The 14,988-nt window shown below is 39.8% G+C and overlaps 1 protein-coding gene across 1 annotated transcript in view; it reads right to left on the bottom strand.

The window, feature by feature from the left end:
• The window catches only part of dars2 (aspartyl-tRNA synthetase 2, mitochondrial), a 41,553-nt gene that overhangs the window by 20,233 nt on the left and 6,332 nt on the right, over window positions 1–14,988 (bottom strand). The window contains exons 2-10 of the mRNA XM_060830094.1: window positions 14,459–14,558; window positions 13,483–13,549; window positions 12,446–12,547; window positions 9,668–9,763; window positions 7,406–7,529; window positions 6,551–6,597; window positions 5,549–5,655; window positions 2,426–2,495; window positions 1,958–2,137 (exon numbers count right to left, since the gene is read on the bottom strand). Of these exons, the coding sequence (XP_060686077.1) occupies window positions 1,958–2,137; window positions 2,426–2,495; window positions 5,549–5,655; window positions 6,551–6,597; window positions 7,406–7,529; window positions 9,668–9,763; window positions 12,446–12,547; window positions 13,483–13,549; window positions 14,459–14,558 (893 nt within the window). The remainder of the gene's footprint in view (window positions 1–1,957; window positions 2,138–2,425; window positions 2,496–5,548; window positions 5,656–6,550; window positions 6,598–7,405; window positions 7,530–9,667; window positions 9,764–12,445; window positions 12,548–13,482; window positions 13,550–14,458; window positions 14,559–14,988) is intronic.

Below are 14,988 nucleotides of genomic sequence, written 5' to 3'. Positions count from 1 at the left end.
TGGACCAAAATAGGCAAAGAACTGTTTTAGAAGCCAAAAATTGCTGCCCTCTTTCAAAAGAAAGTTATCTGACACTCACTGTAAGTGCTGTTTGAACAGCTGTTGGTTCAGGCAGCGGAGAAAGCTGAGTTACAGACAAAATGGAGCCAGGAGTATGTGCATAAATAGAGATTTGGGTGCAAACAAATAGCTCATTGGTCTACGATATGGCAACCAGTCATCAGTAACAAAGACCTCTTGCACACCAACAACTTTGCAATTTGCTCGTAGAAAGCAATTCAAGCTGAAGATAGATAGTTTATTTCTCCTTCTTTGTTGCAAACTGTACCTTTTAATTAATAAGTGAGAGACCTTTATAAGTATGAGTCAGTCACTGTGCCTCCTGCAGATAAGTGAAAGCATCCAGAAAAGGAAGATTGAGAAGCTGCGTTTTGATCAGCAAAAGGATCACCTCAACAAACCATGTGGACAGCAACCACTGAATTGCCTTCCCAGCCATTCCGTCTGCCCATAACACCCATGTCTTGTTTCTAACTGTATTTGTGCAGAGCTATAACTAGCAGAATTATTTGCTGACATTTCATAATTGTTTATCTGTAGTTAGAATCTGTTTATCTGTAATAAATAATAATTCTTATTTAGTACAGGAACCTAGCTCGTGCTTTCCTTTAACCTGACGAAAGTGAGGACTGCGGATGCTGGAGATCAGAGTCTAGGTTAGAGTGGAGCTGGAAAAGCACAGCAGGTCATGCAGCATCAGAGGGACAGGAAAACTCCCCCTCCCACTCTGCCGAAGACATGCAGGTCCTGGGCCTCCTCCACCTCCACTCCCTCACCACCCGATGCCTGGAGGAAGAACGCCTCATCTTCCGCCTCGGAACACTTCAACCCCATGGCATCAATGTGGACTTCACCAGTTTCCTCATTTCCCCTCCCTCCATGTTACCCCAGTTCCAACCTGCCAGCTCAGCAACATCCTCATGATCTGTCCTACCTGCCAATCTTCCTTCCCATCTATCCGCTCCACCCTCCTCTCTGACCTATCACCTTCATCCCCACCTCCATCCACCTATTGTACTCTTGGTTTCCGTTAACCTGAGTCTAAAGAGAGGTAAATTGGGAGTTCTATATACTTTTTAAAACCTTTTAACTTTTGTGACAACCTTGGGAATAGTGCACCTCAACTCACATCATGAAACTCCAGTGAAGTGTCAGCTTTAAGATTTGATTTCATTTATGTCCATTATAAAGACCACTTATTATCACCTTCACGGCAGTCTGCATCCCTGCTGTTGCTCATCTGCAGACAATATCCCCATGCACATCTTAGTTCCTCTGACTTCACATCCTCCATAAACTTTGGCTCATCAAAAGTTTTGCTGCTCACAGGTTAATTCTCACCAATTCCATTCACCCATTGTTCCTCTGCCTCTGATCTAACCTGACTCCTGGTTTGGCAAAACGTCAAGTTTAAATTTCTCACTTTCACCTCTCTTTAACTTCCTACAGCCTTACCATCCTCCAGGATCACTACGTTCCTCAATTTCTGGTCCCTTTTACCTTGCTAATTTTAATTGCTTCATTATTGGCAGCCATGTCTTCAGCTGCCTGTGTGCCAAGGTATGGAATTAGTTTCTTAAATCTCTGCATTTCCTCCTTCTTTGCAATGCTGCTTATATATGTTCTAATATGCTCTCATGTGGCTTGATGGTGTTAAATATTGTTTGATTTAGTAAGCTTACTGCAATGTTTTACAATCTTAAAGGCACTGTATACATGCAAGTTGTTGCTAAAAGTCTCAGGATATACAAGAATGTGGCATGAAATGGCTGTTTTCCAAGTCTTGCTGTAGGGAAACAGTCTGTTCCACTGCATCTCACTCAGTGTTTTAAACTCAAAATGCCATTCAGGATAAAGGTGGTTTAAAATTATACATCTCATCCTGACAAAATTTCACCTTCATTCCAAAACGAGTATCAGGTTTGTCAACGCCATAACTGTCCATGGCGTCTGCGTAAGTCATTGATGGGAAAGGGATGTCAATATCTCCTTTCTCCTCTGGCCAGGAATATTCTATCAGCCCTTCTATCAGCTTCCGTATCCTTGCCTGGTCTATAAAGGACATCTCAATGTCGATCTAAAATACACGCAAGGAGATCAGTGATAGTATAGTTGGAAGAACATTTTTGTCATTAGTTAACACTTAGGTAATAAAGCAAGAATACTCATGCCAAAAGCATTCATTTTCAGCTATGAGTGCATAAAAAGTCAGATAAATTGCTAAATTTTAATGTTTATATTTACTATTTTATTGGAACAGTTTGTCAGCTCCAAGACTAACATTTCATTAATGACCACAATACAAAAGATTTTTAAAAAATTGTGTCCCATCTTTGCTCTGAATTCTAAACTCATTACAGCTCACCTGGGTAAATTCAGGTTGTCGGTCTGGCTTTGATCCCTCATCTCTATAACAGCGAGCCACTTGGAAGTACCTGCAGAAATACTGTTGCATATGAATCAGCACAAATGAACCTAATTTTATATTTTAAAGTGAAGAGCAATGCTTGCTTCCCAGTCATCTGATCATTTTTCTTCATAAAGAAGGAAGTTTCACCTTTAAATATCCAACAGCCACAAATATACTTCTTTTTAGTCCGGTGAACAGATGAATACTGATAATCAGTACAACGGTACTCCATGACTTTCTATATTTACTGCCTATTGTGCATCCTGCTCCCTGTCAACTGCTATTCTGGACCGAGGACGTGGAGGGAGTGAAAACAACAGTTTCTGCACAGACTGAAGCAATAACAAATCACTTGCTCCACAGATGACATTATTGAGTGAAATGTTCAGATGGTACAGAGTTGGGATTATCCCAGGTTGATGACTGCAATTTTTCTGAGATTTACTTTACACAGAACTATGGAATAAAGTTCACAATGTTCCATTCTGATGCACATTCCACTTCCTCCTCCGTAATCTTCCTGAACATAATCAGGTGTTTGAAACTGATCCATAATAGCCCAATTTTTGCAGTGGCCGGATTTGATGGCGGACCATCAGTAGCAATCTACAACTAACCATAATTTCAGGATATTGGATATGCTTAATCTGGAAATCCTGAAGTTGCAGTCTATCACCATGTTCTGGCCCAGGCTGCACTGTGCTCATGCTATTAAGGGAGGTGAAGGCCTGGTGGTATTATTGCTGAACTGTTAATCCAGAAACATTCTGGAGACATGGATTCAAATCTTGCCACAGCAAATGGTGGAATGTGAATTCAAAAAACAAACAATCTGGAATGAAGAGTCTAATGATGACCATGAATCCATTGCTTATTGTCATAAAAATCCTAATGGGAGAAAGTGAAGACTGCAGATGCTGGAGATCAGAGCTGAAAAATGTGTTGCTGGAAAAGCGCAGCAGGTCAGGCAGCATCCAAGGAGCAGGAGAATTGACGTTTCGGGCATAAGCCTTCCTGAAGAAGGCTTTTCCATAAAAATCCTAATGTCACTAATATCATTTAGGAAGGGGAAACTGCCATCCTTACAAAGGACTAGCCTACAGGCCAATAGCAATGAGGCTGACTTTTAAATGCTCTCTGGGGAATTAGGGTTGGGCAATAAATGTTAGTCTAGCCAGCAATGCCCTCATTCTTATCTTTTCAACATGTATTTGCCCCACTTACACCAAAATATCACACATTATAGAGTCATAGAGATGTACAGCATGGAAATAGACGCTTTGGTCCAACCCGTCCATGCCGGCCAGATATCCCAACCCAAACTAGTCACACCTACCAGCACACGGCCCATATCCCTCCAAACCCTTCCTATTCATATACCCATCCAGATGCCTTTTAAATGTTGCAATTGTACCAGCCTCCACCACTTCCCCTGGCAGCTCATTCCATACACGTTATGTGTGTGAAAAAGTTAACCCTTTGGTCTTTTTTATATCTTTCCCTCTCACCCTAAACCTATACTTTCTAGTTCTGGAATCCCCGACCCCAGGGAAAAGACTTTGCCCCTTATAATTTTGTAAACCTCTATTAGGTTACCCCTCAGCCTCCAACGCTCCAGGGAAAACAGCCCCAGCCTGTTCAGCCTCTCCCTATAACTCAAATCCTCCAACCCTGGCAACATCCTTGTAAATCTTTTCTGAACCCTTTCAAGTTTCACAACATATGTCTGATAGGAAGGAGACCAGAATTACTCGCAATAATCCAACATTGGCCTTACCGATGTCCTGTACAGCCACAGCATGACCTCCCAACTCCTGTAGTCAATAATCTGACCAATAAAGGACTGCATACCAAACACCTTCTTCACTATTCTATCTACCTGCGACTCCATTTTCAAGGAACTATGAACCTGCACTCCAAGGTCTCTTTGTTCAGCAACACTCCCTAGGACCTTACCATTAAGTGTACAAATCCTGCTAAGATTTGCTTTCCCAAAACGCAACACCTTGTATTTATCTGAATTAAACTCCATCTGCCATTTCTTAGCCCATTGGCCCATCTGGTCAAGATCCTGTTGTAATCTGAGGTAACCTTCTTCGCTGTCCACTACACCTCCAATTTTGGTGTCATCTGCAAAAAGCCGTAATCATGAGTTGTCTATTAGTCAAGAAACCTGTTATATTCTGCGTCAGGTTATAGATTTCAGAACTAAAAGGTATAAATCTGTTAACAAAACATCCATTTTTTATGAACACCAAGCAAAGAGCTCCAACATGTGTCAGAAATATTTACTGATAGCTCAAGCACGAATAGCACCACCTGCAAGTTCCCCTCAAGGCCACTCACTATACTGACGTGTATCGCTGTTACTTCACTGTCGCTGGGTAAAAATCCTGGAACTCCCTCCCTAACAACGTTGCAGGTCTAACTACAGCACATAACTGCAGCAGTTCAAGAAGGCAATTCACCACCACCTTCTCAAGGGTAACTGAAGACAGGCAATAAATAGTAACCATCCAACAACCCACATGAAAATTAAAATATACAGCACAATGCATCTTACAGTATTTCCTCTCTGCATTGTAACATTCACTATTAGAAATTCATGGAAAATATTTTGCAAATGCTACTAACAGTTTTTCTACACTTATTACTTGGGTTCTGTTCTTTCTTCACATTTGCATAGTTAACTAGCTGGATGATCTCTATTCCAACTCCAGCAGCTGCCTATCAGTTATATAAAGAATTAGTATGCAACTAATTGTTATGTGATTTACTTTTCACTTTTAGCTTTGGAATGTTACCTGACCTCCTCTCATCTCATGATCTTTTGCATATGATTGTATTTAGCTGAAATGGGGCAGCTAACACTTTGAGAAGGGTAAACATGCACTCCTTCTGTGACAGAAAACATAGCATCTGGCCAATGCAAATTGTTAATTATTAAAGACTAAAAAATCAAATTTCTGCAACACACACAGATATTAGGTTCGCAATGTGGTTTTAAATCTCCTAGTAGTTAGTCTTGAGGTCAGGTCAATACTGTGATAGTCTACTACAGGTAGCACATGGCCTTACCTGTCCAGCCCTCCTATCATCAGAAGCTGCTTGAATTGTTGAGGACTCTGTGGGAGGCAGTAAAATTTCCCTGGCTCCAATGAGGGCACCACAAATTCCTTGGCTCCCTGCAGACCAAGTAACAAGGTAAATCTGAAAAAAGTTTATATTCCACACTTAACAACAGTGTACCAGATCGTATCAAAATCAAGGGCCACACTGTTTATGACAAGACTCCATCTTGGTACAGCAAGCTACAATTTTTCAGAAGACAGAACTTGCTGGATAGTCCAAGGAAAGAAAGTTGCCAAACTGGACTTCAAAAAAAAAAATCAGTGAAAACAATTGAATAATTTTAAGTTCAAATTGCCAAAAAATATATATTTTGCCAAGATTCATGCACAAGTTCGATGATGCATTTTAGGAAAGATTTTTAAAACAAATATTTAGCATACGTTCTGCACACTCCAGACTTCTATAATCATCCACCTGTCCTGATGATGAGCTGAGGAGAACAGAGATGAGGCTCTTTCAAATAAAATATTTCTTTTAGGTTTATCATCTGATTTTGTTGGCATTGCAGTAGAAAGTCATTTTGTCATCAATCTATAGAAGAGAGGGTAGACTGTCTCTTTTCGAATCAGAGATGTAGAGCATGGAAACAGACCCTTCGGCAAGAATAATGATTGTTCTCCACCTCAACCTTTTCTTTCCTCCCAGATTAAAAGTGATATAGAATTTATCATTCTTTTCAAGATATGAGTTTATTCTCATGGTTTCATTGCCAGTAACTGCATTTTGTAGAATGTGTTAGTGAAAAGTCAGTACTCTTGTCTCAGGGAATGGCAAAGGGCAAGGAAAATTAGAAGAAAGCAATCTGAGAATTCTCAAAAAAAAACCTGTTGTGACCAAATAAAGAATGTCATATGCATGCAAGTGTAATCTCAGCCTAGGTGGGAAAATGATATAGACGAGCAAACACATGCAGGAGAATTAAAGAAAGAAATAATTTGCATCACTCACACCAGGAGTTTTCTTAAATAATGTTGGAGTCTCCACATCGACAAAACCTGGAGATAAGACAAGTCAAAAACATCATAATTTCAAATGGGTTTCATGCCTCCTCTCACTTTGTGCATTTTGTGAATAATACAGTTTTACTCAGCTTTCTTGAAAAAAAAGACAAACTGACCAAATGTGAGATTCCTCCTGGATAAGCTTGTATAAACAGACCACAATTGACAGATTAATCAAACAGTAGTGATTCATGACACGGGGTGTGTAATTGACCGCGTTAAAATGGCCTGCCATGCCTCTGTTGATTAGATCGGTAGCGAATGTTACCAGAAATTAAAACTCGATTACATGACCTAATTTAGGTTACAGGTAGGTAATGTTGAATCCATATACGTAACTTGCTTGTTAGCTCTATGATATCATCCTACTTGTATTTACTGTAATGTCACTTTCTCAAACTCTGTGCTTCTTTCCACATTCTGCTAACATTGATGCTTTTCTTCTGAAGAGTCATATCAGGTACAAAATGTTCATTTTGTCTCTCTCTCCATATATGCTGCCAGACTTGCTGAGTTTTAGATTAGATTACTTATAGTGCGAAAACAGGCCCTTTGGCCCAACCAGTCCACACCGACCCGCCAAAGACAACCCACCCAGACCCCATTCCCTTATATTTACCCCTTCACCTAACGCTACGGGCAATTTAGCATGGCCAATTCACCTCACCTGCACATTTTTGGACTGTGAGAGGAAACTGGAGCACCCGGAGGAAACCCACACAGACACAGGGAGTTTCTCTAGCACTTTCTGCTTTTAAATCAAAATTTCCAGCGTCCATAGCATTCTGCTTTTATTTCTTACCATGTAAATTACAGAGATACTCTCTCATCTTCATTACCATCTGGGACCGCAGTCGCAAGCTATACTGCATCTGGGAACTCCTCAGATCCAGGTAGCGGTATTGCATGCGCAGTGCTTCTGATTTCTACAGAAAAATAGAAATTCAGAATTTCAGATATATGGCTGATATGCCAGAAAGTGGCTTGACATTAAAACATAAATGTTGCAGCACAAAAAGACCAGTTTGTGTGCATGTTCCTTGAAACAGTGATGAAACTGACCCAATGCTGCCTTCTTTCTGCATAGTCAGAAATATTTCTCCTTTCAAGCATAATCGACCATTTCAGGCATAGAATCCCATATGTTAACAACTCACTTCAGTACAAACATTTCTTATTTATCTTTTGACACAAGAAGCAGAGAACATACAAGCTGTTAATAACTTATTAGTACCATCTTCTTTCTTCACGTTCTTCCATTTTACTTGGGGACACTGCAAGGCTGGTTGATCACCCTTCTGCCATCTCCTCCTGTCGGTCACTCATTCCTTTTCCAACCCAGCAATATATCTTTTACCAATGCAACTTTCCACCTTTGGTCCTCTCCTCCCCTTCTTCATCCTAGCAGTCCTATCACCATCTTTCGTTTCAGCACAGATGGATGTCCTCTCTCTAGTCTCAAATGATCACACATTTTAATTTCTTCTCAAATATTTTAGAATCATATAATAGACTTGAACCATAGAATTCCTATGTGTGGAAGCAGGCCATTTGGCCATACTGACCCTCCAAAGAGTAACCCACCCATACTCATTCCCCTACCCTATTACTCTACATCTACTCTGACTAATGCACCTGATCTACACACCCCTGAACACTATGAGCAATTTAGCATGGCTAATTCACCTAAAACAGCACATCTTTGGACTGTGGGAGGGAATCTGAGCACCCGGAGGGAATCCATACAGATATTTTCTTCAATGTTACCAAACACCTTGTGTAACAGTGGAATCAGTCAGTTTTGTATCTAATCTTGAGAGGCATAAAGTACAGCAAATCTACTTTAGAAAGCTCTTCAGTACAGTCACTTACAATGAATCAGTATTTTACGACATTGAGCCTTACTGTCCAGAACTGATTCCCATCTCAGCTGAATTACCTCAGTATGGTGACAGTTGAAGGGATTAGAATTGGCCCAAATGATTCTGGATTAGGGGCACAGCTTTTGTCTGGAGCTTCACAGTTGGAATTTACCAGGTGAAAACACAACCAGGATAGAATGTGATGGCTCCCATGATCAAAAAGGATATCAGTATACACCGTTTAAGCACAAAGGACAAAACTTCTCTTGGCTGCCTCCAGCCTGTAGACATTACTGCCTTCAGGAGATTGAGCAGAAGAGAAAAAATAATGTTGGAATAGGTTGGAAATACCTTTTTAACAGAGAATGAAGTAAATAATGTTGTGTACAATTAACAAAACTTTAGTCAGTTCTTTTCTGTGGAAGTTGAGTAATTCTTTGTGAAATGTGGGCATTTTACCAACATAGAGAAAGGTTAGGGTGCACAGCCAAGTTACAAGTAGCTGTCCAGGTTGTGGTTGTGTTGCGATAGGCAACATCCTTTAGAACAATTTGTTTACAGGTATAGAAGGGTTAGATGAATATGCTGCCAGAAAGATTCCAACCACAATATTTGGCTATTGGTCAGTTAACCAATCTCAACACGGGCAGAAACTGGAGCCAAACAATTGACTTCCATGCTTCTGGACAAGGGAGAGGATAGGTTGGAACAGGCTTCTATGTCGGATCACAGTATGATGACCTACTTTGAAGTTTGCATTTGAAGGGGTTTGGAGAGGGATTATGCCCTGATACAACCACTGCCATTCGTCTTACATTCTGAAAAAGTTCATAGAAAATTAATTACTTATGATGTTCTATTAGATAGGCCTTAATATGATTGACACCAAAAGCCAATATAGGTCAACATCTTCAAGCCAGGAAGAAAACAAAGAGGAAAATATCTGGGACTCTTAAACAATTGAAAGTTGAAACCATCCTCCATACCAGAGCGATGTGGACCAGAGAGAAAAAGGCATCCCACTGCATTCCTATCGAATCTTGTGTATGTTTACAATGTGGGACTCAAAAATCTTAGAGACTCCCAGATATCTTGACAGAGAAGTAAGATGAGAATGTGCTACATTTATGAGGATCAAGAAAGTAGCCCAAAGCAAAAGCAAGAGTAAGTATCAAAGTTTGAGTTTTAGCTCCAGGTCTTACCTTTACAAGCTCCTTAATTTCAAAAGGCAGTTTCCTACATTTGTTGAGAATCTCAGCATTCTGCATTCGCACTTCAATTTTTCCTGTTGGCATCTCCTAAAATGGAGTCAATCAGGTTTCACAGTATCAGGGCAAAAACACATTGAAACTTGCACAAGTAGAAAATTCTCAGTGCAAGAGAGAGAAAAGAAAGCAACCGCTAAATGACCCAATATTTACAGCATTTGTACAGACCACATAGTCTAGGATGGCACTTCAATCCAGTATTATCATACAAATTTAAGGAGCTAAATCTTGCAATATTTTGACTGTCAACTTTGAGAGTTTTATGGAAGGTTTCTGTCTGTAAGGCCTAGCAAGATTTCTCACCGTATCATTCCAAATCTGACTCATAAATGACCTACCTTGGCTTTATGGTATCTCTCTTTATCAATGCTAGTCCAATTCCACCACGCACCCTAGCTGAAAGAATTCACCAAATAGTGGATATCCTGGAATGGACCATCATATTTGCTGTCCACAACATCTTTAAAAAACATTTATACGCCCAAGCACTGGCATTCTGAAGTTGCCCTGTTTCTGACTTTTTCCAGAATATGGCTCTCAGCCTGCAGCTTCCAATTCCCAAGAATAGGTTCCCCAGTCTCCTTCCTGCAGAATCAGCCTGTTTTCTTCATAGTGTCCTTACCTTTCTAGGAAAGATACAATGGACTGACTGTGGCCCACCCACTTGAATGACCTGAACAGACTGCCCGTGACAAGAATGCCCATACACCTGATAGCTCCCAAAATTAATGCTAACCCTCAGACTGATCACGAAGGAGACACATGTCTGACAGTGACCCCAACCCTCAACTACACAACCACAGACCCTTGGACCAAAAGCACCCCGACCGGGTGCCTGAACATATCAAAGCCCCTAGACTGACGTCGGAGGTGCTACTTACTCCCTCAATCTACTGTGCCAGGATCCCTGAATGACAAGTATCTCCATGGAATTTACTGAGGCCCAATCCCCTGTGGCTCTGCAACATGGACATTTGCTTGCAGCACATACAGCAGTTTTGCCATGGAAGCCGCTGGCACATAATGCAGCTGTGAGATTGCCCTTGCAATGTGTCCCCTTGTCTGAGGACTGCTAACCAGGAAGACAAACTGTCTGGCTCCTTAACTGCGCTAAGAAGCGATGCAAAGCAAGGTGCGGAAGGGAAGGGCCATCGGGCTGAATAGCTTACCTCTGCTCCTTCTTTAATGATTCATGTAGATATTTTTATGTTTCTTTAATTGGTTTTCAAGAAGCTATATTACTAACGAACAAAATGACTTTCAATTTCTTCATTTAAAAATGCAGTAAAATTCAACAACAGATGCACTCTACTCTGGTATAACATAGGCTTGGGAAGTGTTACGACATGGGGTAAAACCCGTTAATTTAAACATGTAACACAGAAAGGATTTACCCCGTGCAGTAATGTGTGAAAATTTAAGAGGCCAACAAGTATTTCAAATAAAAATTAACAACTTTATTTCTTAAAATATAACAGAGAATAATTAACTAACAACTATTTAAAATTACTTCCTCTAACCTATCATTTACTTTCCCTTCTATAATACTAGTCCAATAAAAACCCCCAGATTAAAATTTACTGAAAAATTCAAAATTTCAAAACCAGCATGCTGTTGAATCTTCTATTTGGATCTTCCTCTGTCTTCTTTTCTTCTTCTTAGGGATTATGCTTCACAGGTCACTGATCAATAAAGGTAACTTTAAGAGAGCTATTCTCCAGGCAGTCTGCAGATGTTGGTGGCTTGGTAGTTCTCCTCCCAACTGTTCAATCTTCTCCAGTCTTATACCCCCCAAAGCATCGGATTGCGTCATTTTAAGATTGTAAATATACTAAATTCAAATTTGATTGGAGTTTGGTATTTTTCAGGGTATAATTTAAACTGATTGGCCTAATTCGAATCTGTTTTGTCGTTTCCAGGCAACCAGCTACCCTAGCTACTGGACCAAAAGGTTACATTATATCTTGCTCAGAACACTTGGTGTTGTCAAGTAGTTCTGTTGCTTTTAACTCTCTTAAAAGGTACAGTATACCCACATCTTCATAACAGAAGCAACTGCCAGAAATTAGGAAGAGAGGCAAAGAAAAACGATGTGATGAGCAAAGCTCAAGGACATCCTAACAATTAAAATCAGAGAACCATTAACAGAGACCTCTGAACAACTCAGGGCAGGAAATGATGCCCAGACCAAAAGAGAAAATAACATGAAAACCATGGATAACATTTGTTACAGTATACAGAGTGGTATTAAGGGATTTTTGCTATCAAGATGGCTGCCTGAGTAACCACATGGATTTATGCCATGTTTCCTCACACTAAATTGCCTGTCTTTGGTATCCTTGTAGAATAATGGATGGACTCTATACACGGTGACAAGTCATTCTTGTTGTTATTACTTCAGGAACAGCAAAGACAAGTCTAAGTGTGATGGAATTGGGAGCAGAATGGCAGCAGGCACATGGGAGCTGAAACAAATAATAATCAAGTCAGGTCTCGTCTAATGGGGTGGGGTGAGGGGGATGTGGAATGTCAGGTTGATGTGCATTGCTGTATTTTTGGAAGATGTATAAACTTTAATTTAAATTGGTAAAGCCAGTTTATAATTTTGTTGCACTTCAAACATCAGGCATGCAGGACCTCTAAGCTAGAGCCCAGAACCATATTCATAACTTGAAAATCTTTAGGCATCCAGATCAGAAATTAGTTACTAACCAAATTCGCTTGTCCTGGTGGTCGGGGAATCACTGTTCCAGTGACAGCAATTACAGATTCCAGAGGAAGTTCGCTCAATATCTTCTTGAGGTCTGCAGCAGACTGTGGAGAGAGACATGAAAGCCAAATTCAAATGTGAAATCCCAGCTTACATAAGTACAATAAAAATATACATTTTTGTGATGATGAAAGGTGCAAAATGGTGGTTGATTGTGAATGGACCTCAAGCAAATGTGAACTGCACATTCTGCCATATACTATGTCCTGAAATGGTAAGCTATTGCATCAAATAAAACTCCAAGAGTCACAATGCTTCTTCCAAATTGGGACAGATACAAAGAGACTCCAATATTATTGTACATCTGTGACAGAAGATGAATCCTCATCCAAGACAGAAAGTAACAATTACTGTCCAAAATTCTGTTACTTCAGAATAACTGAGCTTCACAAAATATTAACAAATTTAACATTAGTAAAACACCAACTGGGAGGACTTGTGTTACAGTGGGTAGCCTCTACATCAGAAGCCCTTCTTCAGAAGTTGATGGTGTAGGAAGGTCCATTCATAATATGATCAAATAGGTCGAGTATCAATTTGTAAAACATTCCAACATATATCAACTGCAGGCAATAAAAACAACTAAGATTCCTGGTCAGTGTGGTAAAGGAAAGAATTAGGAGCTTCTGCCATCATGATTCATAGATCCAGATGACAGCTGCTAAAATGCTGATTCCCACAGCAAACCTTGGGGTGTCAAATGGATGAATGGGCCAGTGTGGATCAGATTACCGCCAATAGCACAGTGTTTAATCCTGGTTTTGGCTGGGTGGAATAGGACCCACCTCCTTGCATGACCCACTGTGAAGACTTTGGTGCAGTGGTTTGGTCTTGGCTTCAGGCAGGAAACTCAACAAATAAACATTGAGGATTAAACCTTTAAACTCTAAATTATCTGATTTATAATTATAATTATCAATAAGCCCTGTAGCTGTGGTGATTCATGCAATAAAATTTCCTGAAATCTAAATCTACTTACCTTCTCCTGGGGTATAACAATCTGTGTTAACCCATCAAAATCTCTCAGCACAATAAAGATACCCTGTCTGAACAAACACAAAACAGTTAATGACACAAAGCAACAGTTTTCAATTTTATTCTACCTTTCAAAAGTTATTTGCTCACCCCTGCTGCAACCTATTTTTCAGTTAAGAGGCCCAGCAGTTGGGCCTTCTTCCAATGCTACATCCAGTGATTTGTTTTTGAAAACAAAAACTACCACTCATCTGTAGCCATTAAAAGACATTGGCAAGACAACATGCAGTTGCTTATAGATCCTACTTCGCCTTGAGCAGAGTCCAGGAAATTAAGGAAGAAAAGAAAATGGGAAGAATACACAAAACAGCTAATAATTTAAAACATCTACTTGAAAATACCCATGGAAAGTGAAAAAAACAGTAATGTTGTATGGAAATGCAGGCTGAGCTAACTTTGACGTTACTTAAACAATGATACTTTTATTTTATTCATTCCCATTCTTAATCTCATTGCCTACTTTCTAGTGAGCCCTGAGCATATAAAGTTAAATATAAACACCAGTCACTTGAGGGTAATGGTTTGTAGATCACAGCAGGGCTGACAATCGGTTTGGAACAGTTAGCCTCTCACTCTCTGAGCTATGCACAGTTCACGACTAGCCAAGGCTAGATAACTATGCAAAAGCAGAGTCAAACAACAGATCAGTGAACTCTCCAGCTTCTTCAGGCCATATTATGTCATCATGCAACATGAATAAAAGTACACAGATTGTGAAACATAATAAAGAACTGGTTATGTAAAATCCGACAACTACTTCACAAAATCAAATAGATCAATTAAAAAGCATCTTATTACGGATTTAAATTTCAACCAATTAGCACTTGTTAATAATATATTAAATATGTAAATACCATACCCTGGTCCCCGATCTTGTAAATTATAAAAATCAGTGAAGCAACAAATGAGTTCACACATACCTCTGATACTGAACCCAGCCACAGAGTCTGACCTCTTGACCAATGTGAGCAGTACACAGCTCTCCACAAGTATGGGTCCGTAAGGCAAAACTATTCAGGTCTGAGGAGAGAAAGAACAAAAATTTTAATTGAGGTAATCACACACATTTGATGAAACAAAGTTTTCATCAGTTGACTACCTTATGGAACCATTACATGCTGATGCCAATCATTTATTTTTCAGCGAGGCATTTTATACCCATATACAACAAACATGTAAAGAGAGCCACTGAATATTGTCATTAAGAGTTTCAGAGAAATGTTTCTTAGAGAGAACATAACGTATAACATACACTCCATTTTAATCCTTTTGTTATGAATTCTGTGTCTTATGATCCTGCTTCACAACCACCTGTTGGACTATAACCTATTGTGTGATTTTTAACTTTGCCCACCCCAGTACAACACTGGCTCCTCCAAATCAATTTTAACCTCATCTTGCCAGCTCAGTCTCAGTTTATTTAAAGTCTGTGGATATCATTTTTATTCAA

The sequence above is a fragment of the Hemiscyllium ocellatum genome, chromosome 9 (genome assembly GCF_020745735.1).
Source record: "Hemiscyllium ocellatum isolate sHemOce1 chromosome 9, sHemOce1.pat.X.cur, whole genome shotgun sequence".
In the NCBI taxonomy this organism is placed as follows: domain Eukaryota; kingdom Metazoa; phylum Chordata; class Chondrichthyes; order Orectolobiformes; family Hemiscylliidae; genus Hemiscyllium; species Hemiscyllium ocellatum.
The sequence above is the reverse complement of the archived record's forward strand: the minus strand, read 5'-3'. Positions and strand labels throughout refer to the sequence as shown.